The sequence below is a fragment of the Alligator sinensis genome, unplaced genomic scaffold (assembly GCF_000455745.1).
Source record: "Alligator sinensis unplaced genomic scaffold, ASM45574v1 scaffold505_1, whole genome shotgun sequence".
NCBI classification, from domain to species: domain Eukaryota; kingdom Metazoa; phylum Chordata; order Crocodylia; family Alligatoridae; genus Alligator; species Alligator sinensis.
Window position 1 is genome coordinate 84120 of NW_005841940.1, and position 22800 is coordinate 106919.

At 41.0% G+C, this 22800-nt stretch overlaps 1 protein-coding gene across 1 annotated transcript in view; it reads right to left on the minus strand.

Moving 5' to 3' along the window:
- Positions 1–4472: 4472 nt before the first annotated feature.
- The window catches only part of GCN1 (GCN1, eIF2 alpha kinase activator homolog), a 61718-nt gene continuing 43390 nt past the window's right edge, over positions 4473–22800 (minus strand). The window contains exons 46-58 of the mRNA XM_006019906.2: positions 22291–22452; positions 21707–21799; positions 21309–21452; positions 19716–19985; positions 18679–18792; positions 17960–18190; positions 17072–17265; positions 16296–16410; positions 14032–14128; positions 10340–10488; positions 9038–9145; positions 7116–7334; positions 4473–6096 (exon numbers count right to left, since the gene is read on the minus strand). Coding sequence (XP_006019968.1) covers positions 5971–6096; positions 7116–7334; positions 9038–9145; positions 10340–10488; positions 14032–14128; positions 16296–16410; positions 17072–17265; positions 17960–18190; positions 18679–18792; positions 19716–19985; positions 21309–21452; positions 21707–21799; positions 22291–22452 — 2022 coding nt within the window. The 3' untranslated portion in view covers positions 4473–5970. The remainder of the gene's footprint in view (positions 6097–7115; positions 7335–9037; positions 9146–10339; positions 10489–14031; positions 14129–16295; positions 16411–17071; positions 17266–17959; positions 18191–18678; positions 18793–19715; positions 19986–21308; positions 21453–21706; positions 21800–22290; positions 22453–22800) is intronic.

A 22800-nucleotide genomic window follows, 5' to 3' on the forward strand; every position in this document is an offset into this window, starting at 1 on the left:
CCAGCGCTGGCTGCTCTGCGAGCGCGCATGCGCACTGCGGGCGCGGGGCTCCTCGCGGGGCGTGGCGCCTTTGCCGCACCTGGCGGTGGGGGGGGTCGTGGCCCAGGGCAGCGGCCTCGAGGAAGAGGCTGAGTTGTGGCGTGTGGACGCGGCCCGGTCGTTGCTAAGAGCCGGTTGGAAAAACGTGTGGATGAGATGGTTGCGGCCCAAGGCCCGTCCAACCTGGTCGGCCTGTGAACGAGCCCTGCAGCTGCCCGGCTGCCTGCTAGGGCGGCATTGCTGCTAGGGCAGGCCGCACCGAGCCCGGCCGGTGCCCAGACCCCAGGGGCTCCCGAGAGGTGTCACAAGCCTCCGGAGCTGGGGTTAGCGGTCATTCCCAATGCCAGCATGCAGCCGCGGGCCCGGCCTCTGCACAGCGCTGCCGCCATGTCTGCACCCCCTTGCTTTCCCGTCTGTTGCGATCTGTACTTGGATCCCCTCGCTTTTAAACACGAGGTCCATCGCTGTGGACAGGACAGTTTTATACATCCTAGAGCCACTGCCACCTTCGTAAGAGAAGCTCACAGCTGCTGCTCCGACATTGCCCACTAGGCAGCCGAGATGCCTACGCGCGCTGGTTACGGGGTGGAGGTCGTAGCCGTGTCGGTCGGAGGACAGGGGCAGACAGGGTTCTTTGGGTGAATCTGGTTGGAAAAAAAATCCAAGTATCTAAGTTGGCCTCATAAAAGGTAAGATTCAGCCAAAGAACCTTGTAAGCGCCCGTGTATCGCTTATTAGCATTGCAAACAGACTGCACGCCCTGATCAGTCTGACTGAACTAGGGTCTGCAGGATCTACTGTTAAAAAGTAGTCCAGGAAGCCTGTTTTAAATTTAGCATGTTGTTTATTTAGGTTTTTCCCCACCAATTTTTGATTTGTAGGTACATGCTGAAAAGACACAATAGGAGGCAAAGAAACACTTAAACAGGTGTTCTAGGTACTTGACAAAATTGCAGTCTTGCCAAGTTTTTTTGTAGTTACTTGAGCCAAAATATTGACACAATTATTTCAATAAGCTAAGCAGCTCATTTCTTAATTTAAGCATATGGTTATAATTTATCAGTTCAGGTATATTATTAATATGCATTCTTTTTAAAATTGGAATAATTAGCTCTGAAAAATAACATTTACCTGCCAGATTGTTGATATCTACAGGCTGGCAGAAGGTAGAAAACCTGGCAGACAAGTAGAGTGAAACTGAAAAAATGCTGTGACCCTTTATAATGTGTGAGATATAAAATATAGCTGAATCAGTCTTCTGCTTCACAGACACTGAAGGATTAGAATAGATCAAGCTCTGAGGACCTCAGTAGAATAATTTGTCACTGGAACAGCACCTATATAAATCAGATTAATAGTCTCTTCTGTATGAATGACATGTTTATGGGAAATAGCTGTTTCCACTCCTATTTCTCCACAGGCTCACTTGGCAGGGAATAATTTCTTTTATCAAGCCTGCATATGATGGGATTAAGATCGGGAAGGCTTGGGATCTTGTTGCTTTCACAAGTAATGTCTCTTGCATCTTTAATCATCTTTGGAATTATTTCCTTCCATTTACACAGGATAATTTATATACCAGTTAGACTGGAAAAGGCTAGTGGGGTGATATCACAGGCAGCTGTGTGCTGATGATTTTTGGCTTATAAAATGTGTAAAATATGTCTCTCTCACCCTACCCTCCCACATCCCCATTCAGCAGTGTGGCCAGCGTTTATGATTTTGATTGTAAATCTTGCAATTGTTTTATGTTTTAGCCTTCAGTGGGTGCATCTACACATCCATTAATGCGCTTTAGTTAATGTGCATTATAGTGTCTCTGGGTGCCTACACATGAGCATGGAGGCTGCTCCAATGCCTGGGGAATTCCAGTACATTGGAGCAGACTCAATTAATCAAGTCTGCTGGAGCGTGGCAATTGTTGCACTCCAGCAGCCTCCTGGGCCTCACATATCGGCATCCCCATGCTTAAAAATGGTGGTGGGGGCACTTTATCCGAAGCTCGTCAAACGAGCTTTAGTTCAAGCACCCCTGCCACCATTTTTAAGCACAGGGACACTGATGCGCAAGATGCAGCAACGCTAATTAGAGTGGCTCTCGGAGCTGGTCTAATTAAAGTGCCACCTCACCAACACTGGAACACATGTAAAACTGCCTTCCATTGTGAGGTACAGCAAAAGCCATGTTATCCAGCACCTTAGAAACCAGCATGCCGGTTGACACTGCAAAAGCGAAACCGGAAGTGCTCACTATGGCATTTTCGGTTTCACCAAGCCTCCATGGCCCAGGGCAAAGCAGCCTGTGTAGGGCCCCCCTCCCTGTCCTCCAGCACACTAATGCCAGGGACGGGCAGCAGCACACCGGATGCAGTGGGAGGGGTGGCAGCCCGAAAAGGCAAAGATGCTGTTTGGGCCTCTCAGGTAACCGGCATATTTGGTTATCCGGCACCCCCCATTCCCCATGGATGCCCGATAACAGAGCTTTTGCTGTACTAGAAAAATGCACATTAGCCTAGTGTAATGCGCATCAACTAAAGAGCATGCTTTTTTACATGATGCTTACTGTGCATTAGCCTATTTTAATAAGCATTAGTAAAAAGCAAGGTCTTTTACATGATGCTTTAATATGCATTAAAATAGGCTAATGTGCATTAAAGTGCATGTGTAAATGTGCCCAGTTATAGAAAAAAGATGAAGACATGACCAGTGTGCATATATTCTAAAGGTGCAAAAAACAAAAACAAATGAGAAATAAGCCCACCCCTTTCTTCTTAAAAATCTCATGAGACTTTCTCTCATAATTTTAAATGAATGCTTGAAATCAGTGATTTTCCTACAACATGAACACTTCACAATAGTATCAGTTTAGGAAGTAGTATCGGTTTCATAAAACAAGATTATCTTGAGATCCAAGTATTTGATATTTCCTACTTTCATCTGAATTTCCTGTCTCTCTTTCATTTAAACTGGATAAAGTCTTTCAAGTTTGAACATTTCTCCAACAAATTTCTTTCGAATCTACATGCAGTTCAACTGCCACTCATTGACAGTAACTTGACAATTCAAAGCTCTTAGTTTAGTCAGTGGTATAAAATGTCTTTCTTCTACTGAAAGGCTTATTTGGAAGACATCTAACATGAAAAAAAATTGCTCTCTCTCAAGTTCGCACAGAAGCTACCCACTCATCAGAGTTATTATATATTAGTGTGTAAATATTTTGATAAATCAGAAACATTGAAATTGAAATCACAACAGCCAAGTTTAGATTTTTGTATAGTTAAATATTGAAAATTAGCACCTTCTTTCCAAAAGGAGACCAAAACAATTTGTCATGTTAGTTTTAAAGTCAAACTGTCAACCAAATTGCTTTCAATTAGAACATGAATTTTTCACTTGATGCTATTCAAGGTGAAAACCATGTGCAAGTGTCTTTAAGCCACCGGTACTCAAACTTCCGGCCCCACAGACCCAATGTGTGGCACAGATCAGATCCAGCATTGAGTCAGTGCACAGGGCCAGTCCATGGATGCAACCCCACACACCAGATGGAGTCATAGAATGAACCCATGTGTCAGCATGATCATCCAGTCCACAGGGCTCCCCGTGGGTCTGGACCATTGGAGGTGGGGGAGCAGTGGCAGTGTTAATTGCCATGGCCCTGGAAGTCATGACTGCCACCATTCCCCCACCAAATTTTTGGACCCATGGGGAACACTGCAGACAGGATGACACAACCTGTGCATGGCTGAGCACCACTGCTTTAAGCACTTAATTTATAATCTTCAGCCTAACATGAATGTTAAAATACCCATACATGATCACATACTAACAGTGGAACTTTAAAAAATGTTATCATCTTAACACTGCTTTTTGTAAGTGGAAACTACTTTAGGATGCATAAAGAGAGAGAGCATGTGTCCACAAGACCAGTGCCTTTAATTACTGAAATGAACAACCCTTCTTAAAGAGATCTGTCACATTCTGTACCCCTTCCTACCTATCTGCTATAATAAAAGAATCATAATTTCAATATATCCAGTGACATACAAAAAACTAGAACTCTTGGTTCCAAAATGATACCTTTTATTAGACCAACTGGAAAATGGCAAGAAAATTGTCCTTTTCTGCAAGCTTTCGGGATCAAAGTCCCAAGTACACCCCTGAATATATCCACTGAACATTTTGCTGCCCGTTTTACCTTTTTAACTTGTATTAACTTTGGGTACATTTGTTTCAGTGCATAAGATATTTGTATCTTTTTGGTTTTCTTTATTTAAATGTTTTATAACAAAATGCAACTCATGCATTATGGGTAAAACTACCCTAATGCATCAAACCTGTTCAAGACCATGTATTCCACTTAGGCCCCTTTTTTACCCTTTGATGACTATATTATCATCTAGTCACAGCCATGACTTGGAATATGTACTTTACTGTTTTTTGCTTTTTTTTTTTTTTTTTTTTTTACCAAAACAGAAGAAAGACTTGGCATAAAATAAATCATTATAGGTGAATCAGATCGTTACACATAGCAGCTCTATCATCCTGCTGGTCCAAAATCATATTATGGAGGTTTTAGGGAAGAGCAAGGTCCTTTCAACAGATTCTTAAAACAATAAACTTTTGACCAGAAGCTACCCTATGGGATATTTCAATTTTAGCATTTATTTTTAATTTCTGGTGAACTTTTAGTGTTGATATTACTAAGATCCATCAAAACCCTTTTCCTGTAATAATCTTTTGTTACCATGGTAGCTACTAAATATCAGCATTTATAACCCCATTGGACAACTTGCTCTACGTTTTATGGTCACATAAATGTATGAGACACATTTCTGTGCCTTTTGCTCCCTCCCCACCCCCCATACTTTGTGTAAACAGTGTTAATGAAATGTAAACTTTGAGGTGGATTTTGCCTGATAAATAACATCCTTAGTGTTCAATGACATAACCTCTGGACAAGGCTACATGTTAATTTGAATGGACTATCAAGTAGTTGAGGTCACAGAAAATGAAGGCCTGTTATGTCCAACAGACAGGCAACTGAAAAGATGCCAGTGGTCATTCACATTCCTGGAATGAGATCATATAATTCCTGAATTGGAATCCATTTTTGTCAATTTTGTTAAATGTTTAGTCTTGTCTGGCTTGCAAACCCCTAGCTTGTTTCAATACTGGAAATCTCTCTTGTTTATTACAATGCTGTCTACTCTAGAACCAGTCTCTTGAGAAAAATGCATCTAAAAAGTAAATGCAATATAAGAAACCTTTTCTAATATACCTGGTTCAGGACAGCCTAATGCTATATGGTTTTATAGAAAGAAAAATGCTTTCACTGGTGGGATTAAATCCAAAGCCTTTATTAAATGTTTCTTCTTTAAACAGCCTGCATTTAATTCCCCCCTCTGCATTTTCAATTTCTAAGGCTATTTTAAATAATTTGTTTTACAGGGATTTTCAGCCTTCAGAACTGTCACAAGCAGCAAGGTAGCAGTACACAAAAACAATAGGTTTTAAACTTTCACAGAGGTCTATTCCCATTGCACAGAGTCTGTGGAAAAGGGAGAGCTCCATTTACTGGAGCTTTTAAGTAGACCCTGATAAAGAAAGAGATTTCACCAGAGTTTTAAGCCTGATGCCCCATCATATATCTTACAACCAGCCTTAATTATTCAGTACTGATTGGTATGACTTTCTCTTACACATTCTCCATTTCAAAAAGGGGACCAAATTTTCAATATTCAGCTAATGGGTCTAATTAAGGCTATTCTGGTATATTTTTGATATTAAAATACTCTCTGGGAGTCCTTTTTGCAAGCCCCCACCAGAATTAACATATTTTCAAAAATGAAAACATTTAACATTGTTTTTTTAGTTGAAATGCTGATGCAGCGGTTGGGTTCAATGTTTTCTTTCTTCTGGATCAGAATTATCACGTCAGTATGGTGTCATCTATCTGTTCGTCCGAGTCAGACTGGCTGGCAAGCTTCTTCAGAGATCTTCTGCAGCTTTCATTCAGCAGATCCAAACTGGCAGCATCTAGGATCTTAGAGACAGACTGTGGAAATATGAACAAGAATAACAGCAATTACAATAACTCCTTATGCTATGTCATGGCAAAAAAAGCAAGGACAAAATCAGTATAATGCAAGATCTTAACAAAGAAGCACTGGATCGATGTGCACACATCTACAGCTATATCAAACAACTTCTTTCTCATTCTCTCTCTCTCAACAAATCTAATGAATGAAATTAAATTGTGAATCAAAACACAGGGATCTTACACTTCAAATGCAAGTGGTTTATTAAGCCTGTTACATTCAAGGTGCTCTCTCTGTACATACAATCAAACACAGATGTCAGTCTTTAATTCTTCTGTTTTTAGGGCTGGAGTTGAGACTTTTAAAATAACTTCAGTGCTGGCTGCAGGAATAGTTATAGATTCAGGTTTACAGACTGAAATTAAACCTGCTTTGGAAATCTCAACTTTGTATTAGCTTTAACTAAAATAATTTGTGGCAAACAGACTAGAACACGCCTGGATAAGTCCTTTACAATTGTTTCAGCCAAAACACACACAAAACTCCTGCATACTTTCAAGCACATCACAGCCTTTCAGCTGGTTCCACAAATTCAGACATGAGCACTCAAAAATAGCTGAAAGTTGGAAATGTACTTGGGCCGTTGGCATGCAAAAGACTATTTCATCCCTCCTAAAACAGGATCTATAGAACAGCTATAACAAAGTGTTCATATACTAGTGACCCTAAATATAAACAGCCACAGCTTGGCAAGGACTTTAAAGCATTCTGCAGGTTATTAATTTTTAGGTACAGACCCAGCTTACTACATTTTTGGAATCCATATTACGGCTCATGTGGAGCCCTGAGATAGCTGGGCACAAAAATACTGGAGTATGATCCAGAAACAATGGCAGAGGATGAAGGATTATGTGCAGCTCCAGGGACCCACCATTTGTAATAGTTAACACTGCAAGAGATTCCTGATACATTCAAAGACATGATATTTGGAGGGTAATCAGCATGCAAAGCAAGATAAGGCATTTCTTCCTCATACCTGAAGCACTTCTTCGCCCTCTCTCATCTTCAGGAGATTAACTATGGCTTGGTCACTGTAGGCCCTCACACTGGTGTTTTTGTCCTTTGTATTGTCCAGAAGTGCTTTGAGAATTGGTTTAATTGTCTGAGGATCCAGTGAGGGCATTTGCTTTTTATTTGCCCACCAGATCATCTTTTCTGCAACTAATTTGATGTCACTTGATGGGTTCTGGAGACACTGCAAGAGACAGAGAACCTTAATTTCCAGTACATCAAAAGACAACTTTTCAAAGTCCCAACTGATTTTTTTTGAAAGTCGAGCATCTATGAAACTAACCCACAAATGCAAGTGTTCGCAGAGCTGCATTTATTTCTCATTCTCACCACAGTACACTTCTATGTTTCCATAAACTTAACCAAACTGCTACCTGAGAGCAACTCAGGATTCTAACACAAGAACACCTTTCAAAAAGAAGTTTTGCAGACTGCGATTGTCTACAGGTCACATGGTTTCCTTCAGTTAATTCAGGAAATGACAGTGACCACCAGCCCGGTGACATTTCAGTTCCAGCATTTTCAGTAAAACGCACTCACACGTTAAGAGCCTGAATCATGCTGAAACCTGGTACATAAGGGCAGTGTCTATGAGATGCTTTTACCTGTTGACAATGGATTTTGTCACCTTTTATTCTGAACTTGAATTTGACCCTTTTTCTCTTTTTAATCTTTAAAGTAAAATGGTTAACATTTTAAAGTAATTTTGTATTGTAACACTTCTATCACCACATTCATGTCTATTAAGACCACATTTCATCCCATCTTGTCAAAATGAACTGTCTCATGCAGGTTAATGTAAAGCCTACAAGTTTTCAAAGCCTGGAACTTAGATGTGCTTTCACATACCAGGTCTGCTTTATGACACTGGTGTGTGCACCAAGTCAGTTCATGACCTAATTCAAAAGGAAAAACATTACATCCTGAAAATAAAGATAAATTAAGGCAAAGGTGACAGACAAAGGAAAAAAAATAGTGTGTGTGTTTTTTCCATTTTTTTATACTGCACAAAGAGATGCTGAGGTTTTTGCATTAGAAATTTAGCTGTTGTCTACTCTATATGTCGTCAAAGGGTCTGTCAAAGAGACTGAAACCAAAGCAACTGAGAGGAAAAGGACTGTTTACTCAGTTGTCTTCAAACTCTGCTTTTTAGGGTTGTTTTGTTAATATCTATTTCTTTAACTTCAATGGCTCTCTTTTCTCCACAGCATTATGTTTGTCAGTGCCAGCCATTTCAATAAGAAAAAGGTGAGAGCTGATCACCCAAACTGTGCTGCAGCAAAACCAGGGAAAGCCAGAGTTGCCCTTCTGGATATTTCTATTATAAAAAAGTGGAAAAAAAACAAAAGTCAGAGCCCACATCTTCATACAACCTGAAGCAGAAATTGATAAAATCTTGATTTTGTTTCTTTTTATTTAATCCTATTACAGTCACCTGCCGCTTGTAAGTTTCTGCATCCATGAAAAACAATGCTGAAATTCTACCTTTGGTCTTCCTACTGCATGGCTTAGTACAACATCAGGTATATTATGTACCTACTATCTGCAATAAGGACAGCATAACCAGGCTAGCTAGAATTTGAGCATAAAACCTTGCTCTGTTCTTCACCATGGTGTTTAGCATCTGAATGGGCACGCTTATAAATCTATAAATGTTGGAAAACATTTTGTTTGTACTTTGCTGCAGAAAAATCTAGATACTTTAGTATAAGGTTTATAGTTTCACAAAATAGAATGTCTAAAGTTACAACTTTCACTCCATGTTACAACTAGTGCTGCTTGGCCCGTTGTAGCAGACCCAAACACAGGTCATGTTCCATTGCTTAAACATCCCCAAGAAAGAGTTCAGGTGGCACAAACCTGAAAAAGAGGCATTCCTAGACTCACCTTAATAAAGAAGTTGGAGAGTTTCAGGGGCAAGTTCCCTCCTTCTGCTTCTATGTGATATTTCATAAGAAAGCCCATCCCCCTGATACCACTAATGGCAATGGGAATCTGTAGTACAAAGAAATGGTACATACATTATATTTCTTACATAAGCATCTAGAGGCCCCTATGCAGGCCCTACAATATGATCCTTATGGCAACTCAAAAAAAAAAAGAGCTTGAAACATACCTATGATGGTCACTCAGCCACAGACCTTCCTCCTAAAATGAAAGTTTCTCAGTCCCTAGTAAACCTATCCACTGATTACCTGAGCAGTTTAATACGGTGATGCGACATTTATGTGTTCATATTAGAAGCTGATTTGTCAATTTAAACAACCTTCACTAGAAGTAATTTTTGGAGGAAAGAGGTATGAATGGTTCTGCAATGCACCTCCCAAACATCCTCTGGATTCAGTATATAAACTGCAGAAAGAAATCTCAAATTTAGACAATCCAGACCAGTTTCGACTTCCTATACAAACACACACAAATAACTACAGGATAGCAGGAATCAGGAGACATTCAGAATACTGTACATCTCTTTGTGGCTCAGCTTTCAAAACAAGCAGAGAGACTTTGGTGCTTGTTTTGTTAGGTGCCTCATCAAGTAGCATACTGGGTTGTATTAGTAGGCATGTCTCTTGTAAATCAAGGAAAGTGATTCTCCACATTACTGGCACTAGTGAGGCCTTACCTGGAGAACTGTGTCCAGTTTTGGGCCCCACACTTCAAGAATGATATGGACATTTTAGAAATAGTCCAGCGTAGAGCAACAAAAATGATTAGGGGCCTAGGAGGCAAGATTTATGAGGAAAGGCTGAAATAGCTATGGTTATTTAGCCTGGAAGAGAAGACTGGGGGGAGAAGGCAGGGAATTTGATAAGTCTTCAAATACCTGATGCGTGATTACAGAGAAGATGGAGATGGGATTTTTTCCATGACCATAGGGGACAGAATTAGGAATAATGGTCTCAAACTGCAGCAGAGGAAATTTAGATTGGAGATTAGGAAGAACTTTCTGACTGGAACAGGCTACCTAGAGAAACTGTGGAATCTCCATCCCTGGACATTTTCAAGAGCAGGTTAGATAGATGTTTGGCCGGGATGGTTTAATCAGGGATGATCCTGCCTTGAGCAGAGGGCTAAACTACATGACCCGAGATCTCTTCCAGCCTTACTTACCTATGATTTGCTCGGAAAACTTTAAACTAATTACAATAAAAGAGACAGAATACTCATGAAATAGCCAATAGTGCTTACCCTGTCTGCCGTGGCATTGCTGAAGATCATCTCCTGAACAGTGTTATAGTATTTGGGGAGACAGAGTCTGCTGGGAGCTACATTTACAGCCACAGACAGTGCGAGACTCCGTCCATGCCTCACCATCCAGTCAATTCCAGAGACATCAGCTACAATGAGAGGAACAGAGTAGTAGTGAGGCCCCCTTCCAACCACTCTACCTGATCTAACTGAGCTCAGTCAGCTATTTCATGTCCACTTTCACAAAAGGAAATACAAAGCCCTTCAGCATTGCTGAGCACAAGAGAAATGCTAATTAAAACCTAAGAACGCTGCAAGGAGGTAAAAGCCATTTTGTAGATTTGGAAGCTAGTGCTAAGTGACTTTGTGCTTCTGATGATTTCCATTTGGTATAATTATAACACATATCCACTTACATGTGTGGAGAATCTTGCCATTGGAATTTATGTCTACATTATGAAATTAAAAAGAGCGGGGGAGGGGGAACTACTGGAAAGCAGCTCATGGATCCCCATTTTAATTCCACAGAATGGAATACTATAATATGCCCCAAACCATTAACAGCTCCTAGAAAAATCAATGCTTCTACCAGGAGATGCAGACAAAGGAGTTAATGCGCCAACCACAGTCTGAAGAGAAACTGGCAGGTTTAGAAAACCAAACTGTTTTACAGAACCAAAGATTTCTATAAAACCTTAATTTCTACAGTATTTTTTAATACCTCTATCAGTTTAATATGCTAAGGCCTTAGCTGTACTACCATTCAGCTCTGCATCTTTTATTTGTATCCCAATCAATTCTGGAAGCCCCTATGGGTATAGCTTGGCTGCCTCAACTCCCAAGAATAACCCTTGTGCCTCCATCTCAAGGAATATTTCCACAACCGTAATAAATCGACTTCCAAAAACACCTCATCCTTTGACAACATTGCGGAAAAGATAAACTCCCCAAAAACATCAGATTGGACACCTCGCAGTGGACAAAATTCAAACCTTGACCACTATACTGACTGCCTGAGGGAAAGAATGAACAATGAAACAATCAACACGCCAACATAGCAACCTCTCCCTCTCGGAGAAGGGCCACAGAATCTCTAAGATCCAACCACACAATAGTAATTAAACCAGCAGATAAAGGAGGAGCTGTAGTTTATCCTTAACCATGAAGACTACATTAAAGCCAACAGACAGCTCTCTGACACCACCTATTACACCTATAACTAGAGGAAACTTTTTCATCTTAAAACTCAAAACCAGCATCAAATCATTTCTATCTGAACTGCAAGAAAAACTACTAAGCTTGATCCCCTCCCACTACCCAACTCAGGAACTTTGTACATGCTCCCAAAGATTCATAAACAAGGAAGCCCAGGCAGACCTATCATATCCAACCACAGAACCCTAACTGAGGAAACATCAAGTTTCATTGAGTCCATCCTAAAACCTCTTGTCATCCAAAGACTGAGTTTTGTCCAAGAAACAACAGACTTTCTACGAAAACTTAGAAACAGAGACTACCTTCCGAGCGACATGGACATTAACCACCATGGACATTACCAGCTTATATATCAATATCCCATACCAGGATGGCAGCCAAGCTTGCCTTACATACTTACAAGAAGAACTCAGAGTATAGACCTAAAGATATTACTGAACTTATACACTTCATCCTCACACACAACAACTTCACTTTCAATAACTAACACTTCCTCCAGACCACGGGCACAGCTATGGGCACCAAAATGGCCCTACAATATGCCAACAGTTTTATGGGCCACCTGGAAGAAGAATTCCTCAAGAATTTAACCAAACCTATGCTATATTTAAGATATGTAGGTGACATCTTCACCATTTGGACCAAAAATCTGCAATCCCTGATTGATTTTCATCACAAATTCAATAATCATTACCCCCCCACCAGACTCTCTCTTGAATACTCCAGCACCAGCATTTCCTTTTGCTATGATCAATGTCCAGAATGGTAAAATACAAACCACCATATACAAGAAACCCACGGACCAACATACGTATCTGCACAGAACCAGCAATCACCCTAAATACACCAACAAAGAAGTGATATACAGCCAAGTCCTCTGATACCACTGAATTTGCACTGAGGAGAACACTCGTGATAGTCACCTCACAAATCTCAAAAGGGCTTTCACTCAACAAGGACACTCCTCCAGAGAGAAAAAGCCTTTTGAAACAGCTACCTGGATACCACGTGAAGAATTGCTGCAGTACAAAAAGAAATCCCCACGAACTGCACACCATTACTTATGGTATACCATTCCTCCCTGGAATCTATACGGACAATCCTCAAACAACTGCAACCCATACTAGAAGACCCAATTCTTCAAGAGATCTTCCCAGAACCATGCATCCTAGCCTTTAAACAAGCATTGAATCTTGCTCATCTCTCATGACCAGAAGCAAATTCCTATGGCCCAAAACACACCGAATGGATCCAGACCATGCCGGGCCAAGAAATGTAAAACCTGTCAACATATCTCCACCACTCCCACAATAACTGCACTCCACAACAGAACCAGCATAATTTCTGGATCTTACACCAGCACCTCCAGAAATGTGATATCTCACCCAGTGCACTAAATGCCCTGGTAGAAAATATGTAGGAGAAACCAAATAACAACCGCATACTAGAATGAACGCACACCAAAAATGTATCAAACACAAAAATATCCAATTACCTCTGGGTGCACACTTCTCAAGACAACCACTCTCTCTCCAGTCTCTCAGTTCTAATCCTCAAAGGGAATTTACAAAACACCTTTCGTAGACAAGCCTACGAACTTCACTTCATAAATCGACTGTATACAAAAAGTCATGGACTGAATACAGACGTTGGATTTATCGCACATTATAACCTGCCTACCATCCGAGAACCCCAGGTACTATCTCTACATTTTACCAGCTACATTATATCACCAGGTCAACATTCCCCTCTTCCCCCACCTCCCCACACACCTCACACTTATCTCCCATGGCCTCTGATCCTCACTGACACATTCGCATTTTCACAGACCTGCATTTTGCATATTGGCTTCTATTCCATCTAGAAGAACACAAAACAACAGCAGACTCTCCCTATGCCAGAAGAAGGGTGTTTGTGCCTGAAAGCTTGCAAAGAACAATTTTCCGGCGCAGGGTGAGAGCAGGGCCGCACAGACACTGCGCTGCCACCATTCGCCATGCCCCCGCTCTGTGTCTGGCTGCTTGCCAACCCCCCCTCCCCTCCCGCTCCATGTCCAGCCACTCGCCACTGCCCCCCCACTCCACATCCAGCCGCTCACCACCCCCCACTTCCCCCGCCCAGGGGGTACACTTACTAAAAAGCAGGCCACCGGGGGTACACTTATTAAAAAAGATCGAAAACCCCTGCCTTAGATCAACACAGCTACAAACAACATGCCAAAAAATAATTCCAGGATCTACTGTGGGTAAGAGAGCACACAAACCAGTGGGAGAATAGTGGGCAAAGATACAAGTGTGGCTCCATAGAGAGGTTCAGCTTCAGGGAAAAGAACCCAAAATGCAAATCAAATTCTCTGGGGCCTGTTGCTGGGAATAACGTACAATACCAGGGACTTTTCCTGCAATTTTTAAAATTTAATTCTCCAAAAAGCTTCCTGCTTAGTTCAGGAAATGACTACACCTATCTGCTAGACCTACCCAGTAAATGTTGTTGGAGAATAGAATTGAGCTCCTCTTCTGAGAGAAATGCACACAGCTCTGCTAGACAGCCAGCAGATGCCATGCGGGTGGTATCCTGACAAGGAAGGCAAAAAAGGAATAAGGCAAAGATTAGGAGTTTGCTGTGCACAAAAAATTTCCACTGAGAAGAACAAGTGACAAAAAAGCTATGAAACGAAAACAAAACAAAATGAAAGGGAAACTTGCAAGCACCCTCCCACTCCCATCTTTCGTCTATTTTAATCAACTCCAAGTTTTCTTGTTCACTGTAAGGTAATTTAAAACCAAGCCCACAGCCAAAATACCCAGATAAGTGGAAAGCATAGCAGTATAGCACCTACAAAAGCATTAAACCACTGTGTGAAAAATAAATGGTTTTCCACCTTTGTGAAGTTTTTCCATTTATGGGTGAGAAATGAAGCATTAATGGCTGCTTTCTGTCTGCAAAACCCCATTGCTATTGGTTCACGTGGTTGCTTCAGAACTTTTCACAGTTACTGTTACTTTGCCACCCTAAAGGTACTAATTTGCCATTATGTCCACCCAGACCTTGACATTTATATCACAGTGGGAAGTGTTTCTATCACTGAACCACACAACTGGTCTGTCCAGATGAAGAGAAATGTGAGAGTCACCACAGAAAGTAACTTTTGATCTTTTTAAAACCTCGGATTTCAGACTCAGGAATCAGATCAATATCAAATGAAACTGATAGAGAAATGGTAAAGTTGCAACCCTTATTTCTGCATAATTCTGCAGCAATACAGGTGTAATAAAACAGTTGTACCTTCTACCATGTTTCATTCAGGGTCAAAGTTAAAATGATCTAAGCAAACTGTATCACTAACGGATCACATACAGGTTAGATTGTATGTAGGTTAAATTGTAACAGTACCTCCTGGCCTTTTAAAAGCAATTAGAAAGAACATCTGTCCACACCAGTAATTTTTCAACCAGGGTGCTGTGGCACCTTGGGGTGCCTTGAGATCCTTTCAAGGATGCCCATGGGGGGGCTAAACAGTATTAGCACTGTTAGGTGTGCAAACATGATTCACAAGGTCAACCCAGACATTTCAAATAGAAATTCATAGTGTTAAAAAACATTCTAACTTGTTGTGGTCTTTTTGAGCTCTTTGCAACAAAAGAACTGTGCTACTGTTTTTCTAGTTAAGACAGGAGTAAAAACTAAGAGCTGGCATTTTCTGGGGGGTGTTTTGAGTGTAGGAAGGTTCAGAGCCACTGGTCCATACCCTCAATGTTATAATCTGTCTGATGCAGACCATGCTGGCTTAAACTTGGATAACTTCTTGGTCAGTGAAAATGAAACCACAATGAGGTCATCTTCATCTTGAGCTGCTCAGACTCCCAAGCTCATGGGCTATGTGGCTTGCAGAGTCATGTCATCCAGTCTACCAGGTGCCCCATAGGCCCATAAATTTGGCAGCAGGGGTGGAGTGGTAATGCTGTTACCCTGCTGCCCAATTTCCAGAACCATGGGGAGCCTAGCAGGTCAGACAGTGTGGCCCTGCTCACTAGACAGGGCATGCAGGGCTGGGCCATGGAGGCATGGGGCCAGATATGGGCACACAGGGCTTAATTCAGGTGCAGAGGGCCTGGACAGCACGAGACCCAATTGGGCGTGCAGGGCTAGGCTGAGGTGGCACAAGGCCCAATCTTGCAAGCTGACCCAGTGGAGGTTCTGTCCCATGGACTGGCTCCACACCACTCATCCAGTGAATGAGGCCAAAAGGTTGAGCACCACTGATCTGCACTAATTGAGAGGTTAAGATTATACATGTGCTTTTATAGTCAGATGGAACATATCCTCTCATCTTCAATCTGATGCTAAGTCTGTAGTTTTCCATTGCTTCAACAAACATAATAAGAAATTGGAAATCAGTCCCCACCTTGTAGAAACACAGAGTTGCTACGGAAACACTTATTTAATAGATTTTAAGTGTTATAAAAAATTGGCCAGGAAAATATCATATTCTTGACTAATGTTTGATTCTCAGCCACTGTACTGGAAGGTTGCAAAGTGATTTCAGTTCTTAGAGATTAAGTTCAGTTTAGCAAGCAAAGCATAGTTTCAGCCTTCTTTTACATAAGCTTTGCTCCACTGTATTATGTATAAACTCCTCCAGGAACCTATTTTAGGAAATAATTCTGTTGGAAGGTTCAGAGTTTAAATTAAAAACAACAACAACAACATATGCATGAGAAATCCCTACAGTTCTTCATACCTCATCATGTCCCAGCATTCCTAGAAGCACTGTGCTAATGTTCTTCCTAATTGCTGCATCCACTTTTGCACCAGCTCCTTGAGTTACAAATCGCAGAGCTTGCAGCATTGTGTCTCTGCAAATGAACAACCACAAGTTACACTCAGAGGCTGCCATTTTTCCCTAGAGAAGAAACCAGGTGTCAGATGCCTACAGAGGATCCACACAAAACAATTATTGTATGCACATGCTTAAACTTGAGAATTTCAGTTTCCCTCTGTGACAGAGAGTTCACCAGTACTGAAGGGAACTGGCATTCTGTTCTTACTGCTGGAAAGTTTTTGACCATTTACAAAGATGGATAATTCTCTCCAGCTTATTTCTGATTTCCTGGGGAGCTGTGCATTTCACTGACAGATATTCTTGGAACCAAGAGAAAAGACCCACCAGGTCTATACAGATTAAAAACAAAGATTAAGAAAGAGATAAAAGGATGGAGTCCTTCAGAGAATTCACGCACCTACCTTCTTCTCTATATTCAATTAATATATCATGTTATGACTCATGTTATGATCTAATTGGGGATGGTCCTGCTTCAAGCAGAGGGTTGAACTAGATAACGTCCTAAGGTCCCTTCCAACTCCAATTTTCTATGATTCTATGACTGTTTTAAAAATATTTCATTTTTAAGGACCTTTATTCCACTAGTGCTAAGTAATTTATTTTATAAAGTTACTGCTAAAGTAACTTTATTCCACTACTGCTAAGTAAGTAACTGCCCACCTTTTAAAACTTACCTGATACCAGAGTCCTCACTGGAACGGATTCCATTCAATAGCTCAGTAAAGAGAGGATCAACTTTAACATGGATGACAATCAATTTACCAAGAGCATCTGCAGCCTTAAGGCGGACAGTACGGTTTGAATCTTGTAGTGCTTTGATGAAGGTAGTTTGCAGCTGAGGCAGGAATGGTTTCAGGGCAATTCCAACCTGTATGGATTAGATATTGGATGTAAGGAGGGGAAATCACTTATATTCAGGTTTGAAACAAAAACCAAGTGAAGTGTGGCCTCTTCTAATAGCTCTCAGATATACATGATAAAATCAGCACTAGTTCAAATCTCCATCACACACAACTAGAGGATAGAAAACAGTGAAAAGATTGACTGCAATTGTCAGAAAACAGAAAACTAAGCATTTAGGTCTGTACTGGGTTTACTTTCATGCCTTCCCCACCTATTTTAATTTTCTGTAGAATTAGATTCAACAAAACATTCAAGGTTTTTATGCTGATTATACAATTTTTTTTTTTTTTAACAAAAGCACAATAATTAAAAGCTGGGGTACTTGGAAAATGTTAACTCTGGACCAAGTTTATATTTGACACAAAGGGAAAACAAAGCAGCACATTTACTTCCAAATATCTGGAAGAGGAGTCAGTTTTAATGAGACTCCTAAAAGGTTTGGTGACAGAAGTACTGCCTTTTATGTAGGCTGGAGGATGCTGGAAGAAAACAAGTCATTTGAAGCGCAGTTCCTAAGCATTGAGTCCAAACCACAACATGTTCCTGGAATTATTTATTTATGTAGGTAACTGGCAGTTTTGAATTCAATGCAATGCTATGAAGACAACGTTGGAAAAAGCTCACGAACTCCAAGGTCTGTCAGTGGTTTTTAATCTTACCTTTGCTAAGAGAAGGCTTAATGTTTCAAGCAAAGCCACCTTGACATTCCAGCTGAATCGATCTCCCAAGATCCGGATGAGCGGTCCAGTAATGCTCACCACAGAGGGCTTCAGGGCTTCTGCAGAGGTTAGTTTAATTACTAGTCCTAAGGCTTTAGCAGCTTCCTCCTTCTGGTCAGGGTTCCCAGTCAGAACCCCCTCCCGCAGCACTGGAAGAATGGATGTCACACCCTGTTGGGGAATTAAACAATTCAGAAGCAAAAAACATACAAAGCGCCTAACTTTACTCTTCCTTCCACCATTCACTGGAGCTACACACTTGATTTTCTCAGTGTTCCACTGACCTCCTATATGCGTCATTTCTAGCAAAAGTATTTTTACTCAGTTTGATTTCAAGCACTTACACCTCACTTCAAACCACTTGCTGCTTAAGCTGTTTTCAGCCTAAGGGACGTGGCAAAAAGTCCCGTGTCATGCTTCCATGAGAAAAGGCAATTCATGACTAACATGCATTAGAATTGTCCAAGTTTTACTTATGACTACATAGGGTATCAAGCACATCCAACAACACATTGATAATCTCTACACCTGTCAGTCTGGAATGTCCTACTATCTAATATTCAATAAAAAAGGCAGCAATTAGTTTTTTGGAAATACAAGGTGGTATCACTGTGATAAATCTCAGCTGCAAAACCACATACTCATCTTATGTCATTTACCTTCTTTGGAATACAGAATCCTGGCACGTGTTCTCCTTTAGCCTCGTTTCCTACAACCCGGATATCCCTGTGTAGATCCTCGATGAGAGCAAGCTGGTTCCCAGCATCTAATTTCTGTAGGAATAATACAAAAGATAAAGACTGGATAGCAGCTTGATTATATAGTTCTGGTTGCACTTCCCAAGAGATAAACTGCTGCCACCTTTATGCCTGTTTCTTCCCAGTATCTGGCTATTCGCTCATACGGATTCAATCTAGTGCAATCCTTAAAACAGTGAATCTCAACCTAAGTGCCATGGCACCCTAAGGTGCCTTGAGATCACTTCAAGGGTGCTGTGGGGTGCTGTATGTTAGCACTGTTAGGTTTGCAAACGAGCTGCTTGCAGACATTTAAAAAAACAAAATAAATAGTGCCTTACTTTTAACTCTGCACACTCCCACACCAAACCTAGCCATGCCCAGAAGAGGCATTGTGTTTGTTGGACCCAGCTCGCCTGACATCTGGATAGATTGGGCACTTTGGTGGGCCTTTTTTGGTGCTTTTATCTAACAGGTGATTGGCTGATTGCTTAAATTAAAGCACCGTTTGTTATGGGTTTTCTTAACATCTGCAAGCAGCCTAAGAACTGGAATTTTTGGAGGGGTGTCTCGAGTCTATTGAGGGGTACTAAGTCTATGCACAGGTGCCTCAAGTCTAAAAAGGTTGAGAGCTACTGCCTTAAAAATACTTTCATCTTTATAATAATGGCCTGACCTCCAATTAAACAGTAGGCTTACTTTTAGCAGTGTTTTATCAATCTATTCCAGGGGCGGGCAATTATTTTGGGCAGAGGGCCGCTTACTGTGTTTTGGCAAGCCATCGAGGGCTGCATGACCGGCAGCCCAGGGCAGATTAATTTTCTAAATTTTTTAGGGGCTCCGCAGGCTGGACAGAATGGCCTGGCGGGCTGCATCTGGCCCCCGGGCTGCATTTTGCCCAACCCTGATCTATTCCTTTCTAGCCTTTATCACTGCAACAACCTCAAACCATAGCTTACCTTGGTAATGGAACTGAGAGCATCCCAGCTTTCATTCAGAACCACAGGGTTGACATCATTAAAAAGTCTGAGCAAGCCTGAGACCAGGTTCCTGAGATGACCAGTATAGTCTGCTTTTGTCTTGGAACAGTAAATGTTTAGAATGACCGCTGCTGCCTGCCTCATTCCCACCTCAGGGCTGCGAGTGGCTTCTAACAGATCCTCAATGATAATCCTCTGTCCAGCATCGTCTTCTACAGACAGGATTACAACCTGGCAATTAGCCATCTCCTTTAAAAAAAAAAACCAAAAAAAAAAAATCAGAATGAACTTTATATTAACTTTCAACCAAAGAAAATCCACACTTGTCTCGCAATGTTTTGCTCCCTATTGCATCCCCTGGGTAAATTGCATATTAGCAACCTACTAATTCCTGTGCAAGGAAATTAGTCAAAGGCCCCTATTATCATAGTTTTACTGGCATCAGAATCAATGTCTTATTATGAGGGTATTTCAGAAAGTACCAGCAATTTTAATATAAAACCATTGTGTGTGTAACAATCATTTACTGGACCATATCACTTCTCTACATAGTCATAAATGATGGGTGCCATCAACAATGCCGCCATCAGCATTCCCTGTTGCTCTGCACCTTTCCACTCATTGCACACAAACTTATTTCAAAATTGCTATTAGTTTCTGAAACACTCTCACAGTAACCCATTTTTAGTGTGGCTGGTCTTTAGTAAATGACAAAGCTAATTTAGACACCATGGATGAAACACAATTTTTGAGGAGAGAGAACTGTGTCACAGATGAAAGTCTCTAAACCCAACAACTGCCCAACTGAGAAAGGCCATGTTAGCTCTCCAAGTGCTAAAGCTATATATTTTATATACAATATAGGTGACTGCATTCTGCTGCATCTTCAGCATAGCTTCATCCCTCAGAGACCACATGGCCAGGTATGCATTGCTTCATCTTGACCCAAACAGTTCAGTGGTCTGTGTCACTATACTTAAAGTCAGGTCAGCTGTGGGCATTGCTGGAGAGCCATATGGCAACCTCTGGGTTGGGAGACAGATCAGCTAACAGACATGTAAGGGCAGACAATGAATGGGATTATCCATAACTTTCATTTCCAGTTTCACCAATCCAAACAGTAAAAAAGAATAAATAAATCATAGCCCTCAGGCCTAGAAACACTCTAGAGACTAACTATGAGATATTTTTGAAGTCACAAGAAGTAGAAGCAGTCATAATTGAGAGACGAGAAGTACTTTTATATTCCCTCATATAATGCGCTCATTTTGTAATATTATGGTCAAATCCAGTTGACTGGACACATAGCTGGTCCTCCAGAATCAAAATGCATACAAAAACTTGTATTGCAGTAGAACAAACCTATATTTATTTGAAACATTAAGGTTTGGGTAGTAAATACTTCCCAACCACAACATACTGCCAGTCAAAAGAGCAAAGGGCGGAGGGCTTAATGGACTGAAATAAAGTGTACAGTAACAGAAACACTGTGTTTATAAATGAACTTAAAATATTGCCCTAAGCTGGCCCCTCAAAAAAAAAGGGTGAGAGGGGAGGAACTACACTACTTACCAGTTGCTCATCACTGGTCCCCAGCTTCTCTTTCAGCGCAGACATCATAGCAGGTAGGATTACAGTCAGGTGCCGGGTCAGTGCATCACCCGCTACAGATGAGAGGAAGGCTAGCACTCGTGTGTTCACAGGAGGAGCAATTAGCTAAGGGAAACAAGTCAAACAATAATAATTTACTCCAATGAGATTTTGTCAAAGGATTCTCACTTAATACAAAAGTCACAACAATTCTTAATCACAGACACATCAGAAACCAGTGATAATTAATGCTTCTAGAAAGTAACTGGTAAAGAATTTCAAGATTTTGTTCCCCATCTTTGAACATTAATACAGAGAATGTTTGAGGGAAGAAGAAATGCCATCACCCTGCAAAACTTTAGATGTGTTCCTCAACATACCTTTGGCACCAAGTAAGGCAACACTACACGGCTCTTAACAGCCATAACTTGCTTAAGACCATCCAGAGCAAATTCAGATGTCTCTTCAACATCCTAAAGAGAGAGTACAGGAAGTTAACCAGCTTGTTAACCAGGATCATTTTGTTCAAAGCAAACTAGACTTTGTTTCAAGTGACAATTTACGTGATTAACATGCAGCCATCACTGATTAGAGTCCCTCCATCTGAGGTTCTCAAAGAATTTTACAAATCATGAAGCAAGACCTCCAAACAGGTCAGGACACATCTTCATAATAAGGGATAAAAAATAAGCATATCACCAAAGTGACAGTGGAAAGCTGATGCAGAACCAGCCATATACTTTTATGTTTTAATTTAATTCTGTTCTTTAGCCATAAAACCATTCCTCCCCCTCCTGCAGAAAGGATGAGTCCAAAGAGGAAATGAAATAATTAGACCTATCATTCACCTAAGCCCTAGCAGGACAAATCAATTCCTCCTTCAGTCTCTACTGAGAATTTCCAAACCCTGTCCCACAGTAAGATTTCTAACAATTCTGTTTTCTAATGTTTGAATCACACTTACCAGCTGTTTCAACAAAAATGGCAAGATGTCTTCAAGCGCCTGGTGTCCAATAGTTGAATGTAACTGTTCAAATGTTTTGGCTGCAGCTTCTCTGACTTCTTCAAGAGGGTCACAAAGAGCTTTCCTCACTGTAGGGACCAGAGACACTGAGAAAAACAGCACCTAGAAGATAACAGACAATTACAGGACATTTAACCATGACAGCCGAAGCACAGCTGCACCTCAGTAGAGCAGCATAGAACTAGCATAATTAAAAATAAATTGCTATTTAGTTTTAGAAAACTAGGATTCATTTGTATGTAAAAATCTGTACTATTCCTTGGAAATAAAGGAGTTGTCAACTACTGTACCTTATAATTTGAAAACAGACTATGCCATTTTAGGATTGTAATAGATGCATTTTTTTTTTACCCCACACACACACTTTTCACCTAGACAGTAACTCCATGAATCCAGGTAGTAAGAGAGGTTTGCTACTATATCTTCATGCCCTGACTGCAAGGTATGCAT